This window comes from Sceloporus undulatus, chromosome 2 (assembly GCF_019175285.1).
Source record: "Sceloporus undulatus isolate JIND9_A2432 ecotype Alabama chromosome 2, SceUnd_v1.1, whole genome shotgun sequence".
NCBI lineage: Eukaryota > Metazoa > Chordata > Lepidosauria > Squamata > Phrynosomatidae > Sceloporus > Sceloporus undulatus.
The window spans coordinates 12,972,655-12,978,143 of record NC_056523.1 but is presented as its reverse complement, the minus strand read 5'-3'; the positions used below and the strand labels follow the sequence as shown (position 1 = coordinate 12,978,143).

Below are 5,489 nucleotides of genomic sequence, written 5' to 3'. Positions count from 1 at the left end.
ATCTATCTATCTATCTATCTATCTATCTATCTATCTATCTATCTATCTATCATCTATCTGTCTATCTATGTGCGTATGTTATATGATGATGATGATGATATGGGGGCATCCTTTATAAGGGACAATCCTACCAACCTTCAAATAGGAGGACAACCCTTATAATATCTATCACATACACAGGCTCACATATATGTGTGTGTGTCTGTGTTCGATGATGATGATGATATGGGGCATCCTTTATAATAAGAGATAAGCCTGTCAACCAGGTGACATTCCTTGTAATATAAAGTATAAAATATATTATAAAATATAATAATAATCTCTCTGGCTTTGCTTCGCGAACGAAGATTCAGGAAGGACTCATCCCGCGCTTTGTACAAGCGCGTTGGTGACTAAAAAGGCCAATTCGGGATAAACAGGTCCGGTTGCAGAAAGCACAACAGAAAGTCTCCTTGGGTGATGTTTCCAGGTTGCGGTTCTTTCTGCGTTGTTTCTCTTTGAGGCTCGTTCAGTGTGAGCTTTCGAAGAAGGCTGCAGTGTCATGGATAGTGCATCTCCATGCCTCCCGATGCGTCCTCTCGAAGGACAAATAATAATGATTATGACATACAGTCACGTGTGTGTGTGTGTGTGTGTGTGTGTGTGTGTGAGTTGGCATCCTTTATAACCTTGCCAACCCTCAAACAAGGGGACAATCCCATAGCATCCTACTGTACACAATGAGGGACAACACAGGGCATCCCATAGATTACAGCGGTTCCCCAAACTGTGTCCTTTAAGAGATTTTGGACTTCAGCTCCCAGAATCCCAGACTATTGGCCAACATGGCAGAGGCTTCTGGGAGATGAAGTCCAAATAATCTCTTAAAGGGAACAGTTTGGGGAACCACTGCCATAGAATAAAATGGTGGTGGTGGTGTGAGATTTAAGCCTTCCACCCCAAAAGCTGTAAAGCAGGGAGGTGTCTAGCCTTCCCTCCCCTCCCTTGGGATCCTCGCCATCACGAGAGCCCTCTCCCTTCTTCTCCTCTTCCAGCCTCCTCCTTTCATTCACTGCCAAGAAGAGCCTTCGTTCCACCTGGGTCTGTGTTTCTGGAGGACCCATTTTGACAATGCACCCTTTGCTGGTGTTGCTGCTGTTTCCCTCCCCCCCTTGGTGGAATTTCGTTTCCGCTTCTTGTCACGTGCCTGAAGCCATGCCAGACTCCTGGCAGGCTCCAAACAGCACCATACAACAGTTTTATGTTGTTGTGGGTGGTATTCCCTGCCTAGGAAAACCTTATGAAGCTTATGGGGGGTTACCTTAAGATGACAATTTCCACAATCCCTCCCCAGGGAGGATTTTGGGAGTTATAGTGTGCCTATAACTACAGGGATGTTATTGTGGGAGTCTACTACAGACCCCTCCCAAGTCAGACTGAGGAATTGGATGATGCCATTATGTGTATGGATAACCATATACTTAGGACCTTATCACACAAAATCTTGAAAAGGGATTTAAATGAGATTTTAAAAAAACAACTAACCCACAAATGTGGGATGTCTATCACATGAAATGACTGCCAAAGTGAATGAAATAACGCAAAGTGAAAGCTTAAGTAAAATTGAGAAATACTGCAGCTTTTTACTTCTGGGAAGTTCAGAAAGTAAAAAGCTGCAATTTTTCTCCGTTTTACTTTCATTACCTTCGCGTTATTTCATGTTAACAGTGACATCGTGTGATAAAAGTTCCCACATTTTTTCTAATTTAAATCTCATTTAAATCCATTTTCTCTTTGGGACTTCCCTAGCGTGATAAGGTCCTTAGAAAGGAGAGCTGTAATAGTGATGGGTGATTTCAACTATCCTGATATTTGCTGAAAATCAAACTCAGCCAAATCCTCAAGGTCTAGCAAATTCCTCACTTGCCTTTCATTGTCCAAAAGGTGGAAGAGACAACAAGGGGATTAGCTATTTTGGATCTGATCCTAACCAACAGGGATGACTTAGTTAATGGAGTGCAAGTGGTGGGATCCTTAGGTGGAAGTGATCATGTTCTCCTGGAGTTTGTTATATGGTCCCTTCCTATGAAATAACTCAGACTAATGGTGTTATGTCAGAACATAATTTGGGGGAACAGAGTGGTTCCCAATAGGCAAAGGAGTCGGGCAAGGCTTTTTGTTTGAAGAACCATAACGATCCCTATCTCCAGAAGCATAAGCTACTGGATCAATTTGGATCGCACAGCCACCATTCAGGAAATGGAGGCGCCTCCATTTTGATCCAGAACGGTGGAGAATCAGAGGAGTAAGAGGAATCAGGGCCTCCAAGTCTCACACCTTCCCTTGAGCAACCCTTGGCCCCACCCCACCATTTGAGAACCATTTGAGAACTAGAAGATCCTTTTGCAGACTTCATAACTGATCATAGTTTCAGTTAAGCTACAGTGTTTCTCTTTAACGTTTACATTTCAGGATCATCTCACTATTTAATATGTTCATTCTCTTGTTTGATAGCATGCTACCGTTGTTTCACAGTCAACAGAGAAGGAGTCATCACAACAAAATTTTCCAGATAACTGAAAGTTTTATTGATTGACCCTATAAATGTGTGAGAGATGAAAAACACTGAAGCTTTTGAAGGAGAAACAGCCGCAAATGATACTATAACAGCTACGCAAGAAGCTCAATTCACTTCCATTTATTGCTGAATAAGCCTTTTGCATACACTAAGTTCTTGAACAAGGAAATTACAAGGGAAGACTAAAAAGAAAAAGAGCTGAATTGAATTATATTCATAATTCCAGTCCATTAGCAGAGGTATGAATAAAGATAATGGTTTCATGGCACACTACATATATTACTACAAGAGTCCGTGCTACTGTACAAATAACAAAAGGAATCTTCTCAGGAAGGAGAATCATTTATGCTACAATAGACTAACATAGGTATTTCTTTAAAAATTTCTCCAGGGGCAATATAAAGAAGGCTCCTAATCTGGGTGCACTTATTGACATAAAATGATACTCAGCCATTTTCCTGTGTCCAAATTAGACATTTCTTCCATTCCTTTGTGAAATCTCTGGCCAGTTTCAAGGTTTTGGGAGGAGAGAGACTCATTCCATACTGCTTTCCCCTCCTCAGTTTTACTCCAGTAGAATATTGGATGGAGATTCAAAAGTTGCAGTGTGATAAAAAAAAATACATTCCTCACAATCTGTGCTTTCAAAGGCTTTCTTTCTAGGGTAGATTATTGGTGGTTTGTTAAATGTAACTGGTCAAGAAAGGCCAAATACAGAGCACTGTGGATGTATTTCCCCTGAGTAGATTCTCTAGAAGATTATCAAATACAGTATTACTGTCTTGCATGGGTTCTTCATTAAGCTGCAGGAAGTGAGCAAATGGTTTTCCATATTCAAAGCATCAGTAAGCCTTCTCTCCACTGTGGACACACAAGCACTGCATAAATGTAGAGGTGTTGTGAGGAAGAAAATTCACAATATTCCATTGATTCCATGAAGTTTCTCTGTTCTATTCAGTCCTCTGTTTTCTGTAATGAAGACTTCCATAATTTCTGTACAAACATGTTTGGTGTACCACAAAGTTGGCCTTACAAAGAAAATGCTTCCCGTACACCTGGAATTTAAATAGATTCTCTCTTGTGTAGATTTGCCAGTAGTATACAAGACCAGAGGTGTAAGGAAAACATTTTAGAAATTACTGGCATCAATAGGATTTCCATGCTGCATGGACTTTCTGATGGCTCACAAGCTCTGAGTTGCGAGCAAAACCTTTTCCACATTCCAGGCATTCATATGGTTTCTCTCCTGTGTGTATTCTTTGGTGGATCTTAAGGTGTCCATTTCGGGCAAAATATTTCCCACACTCCTCGCATTTAAATGGTTTCTCTCCTGTGTGGACTCTCCAGTGGTACACAAGGTCTGAACTGCGAGCAAAACATTTGCCACATTCTTGGCATTCGTATGGTTTCTCACCTGTGTGAATGCTTCGGTGACCCATAAGGTGTGAACTTTGGGTAAAACATTTCCCACATTCCTGGCATTTATATGGTTTCTCCCCTGTGTGGACCCTTTGGTGGTTGGCAAGTTGTGGACTGGAAGCGAAAGATTTTCCACATTCCTGGCATTTGTATGGTTTCTCTCCTGTGTGGACTCTCTTGTGGATTACAAGATGTGAACTGAAAGAAAAAGATTTCCCACACTCCTGGCATTTATATGGTTTTACTCCTGAGTGGACTCTCATATGCCTCCCAAGATAAGCACTGGAAGCAAAGCATTTCCCACACTCCTGGCATTTATATGGTTTATCTTCTGAATTGATATTATCTCCTGCATGGACTTTCTGGTGCCTTCCAAGGTATGAGCTGTAAGAAAAGCATTTCCCACATTCTCGGCATTCATTTTGTTTGTCTCCAGTTTGCATTTCTTGGTAGTTTGCAAGAGATTGATTCTGAGAAAAACATCCCTCCCACTCCTGGCATTTACATGCGTTCTCCCCGATATGGACTTTCCAGTGGTTCACAAGCTCCGTAAGGTAAGGAAACTGTTTTCTACACTCCTGGCATTCATATGGTTTCCCATCTGTGTGGACTGTCTCAGGCATTACAAAAGGTGACTTATGAGGAAAGTATTTTCCACAAGCCTGGATTTCATACGGTTTCTCAGTTGAGTGAATTGCCTGAGGTGTCAAAAGGTATGAACTCTGAGTAAAGCTTTCTCCATGGTTCTGGCAGTTTTCCTGTTTTAATCCTGCTAGCAAGTGCTTCTGAAGGAGTGAACTGTAAGGAAAATGTTTTTCATTTTTCAAGCCTTTGAATGATTTGCTTTCCCTCCAGTTATCTGTTGGGATGAAGAACAAACACAGAAACAGGTAAATTGCTAGGCTTACGGAGGAAGAATTTTAGTCAACATAAATTATGTACATCTTCTGAATAATTTGCAGCCTCCAAAAAAATATTGGACATTGTGCATACTTCAGCATGATGGGGATCACAATTGTGCATTTAGCCACAGCAATAAGCATGGTATCCAAGCAAACTCAGAAAAAAAATGCAGAAACCAGCAAAACGAGAAGGGAACTGTATATACTGTTCAATCATGATACTCATTCCACAAGTGACATTCAAGTAGGATTACAGATAAACTTAACAGTGTAGATTAACTACAAGCAGTAGTGTAGATATTATGTAGATAGGGAAAGGCAGGACAGTAAAATAATTACAATTATTACATAAAAACTGTCCCAGCCTTTTTATAAATATAATTTTATTAAGAAGCATGTAAGAAATTTAATAATAGTTAAATTTAATTAATGCTAAATATAATTTTATAGAATGCCAGAACCTGGAGACACCTCCATGATAAGTTATTCCCCTCACCTGATTGGTCTGCAGCAGCACTTGCACCTTCCTCAGGTTCTTGTTTACACAACCCATCTTTGTGTATTATGTTAGGAAATCCTAAACAGATACGAAGAGGGAGAGGTTAGCAGGT

The 5,489-nt window shown here is 40.6% G+C and overlaps 2 protein-coding genes across 2 annotated transcripts in view; both read right to left on the bottom strand.

The window, feature by feature from the left end:
- Window positions 1-5,489, bottom strand: part of LOC121921874 (zinc finger protein OZF-like) — a 32,550-nt gene that overhangs the window by 23,426 nt on the left and 3,635 nt on the right. The window lies entirely within an intron of this gene.
- The window catches only part of LOC121921977 (zinc finger protein 501-like), an 85,193-nt gene continuing 82,247 nt past the window's right edge, over window positions 2,544-5,489 (bottom strand). Inside the window, exons 2-3 of the mRNA XM_042450802.1 lie at window positions 5,375-5,455; window positions 2,544-4,835 (exon numbers count right to left, since the gene is read on the bottom strand). Coding sequence (XP_042306736.1) covers window positions 3,703-4,835; window positions 5,375-5,455 — 1,214 coding nt within the window. The 3' untranslated portion in view covers window positions 2,544-3,702. The remainder of the gene's footprint in view (window positions 4,836-5,374; window positions 5,456-5,489) is intronic.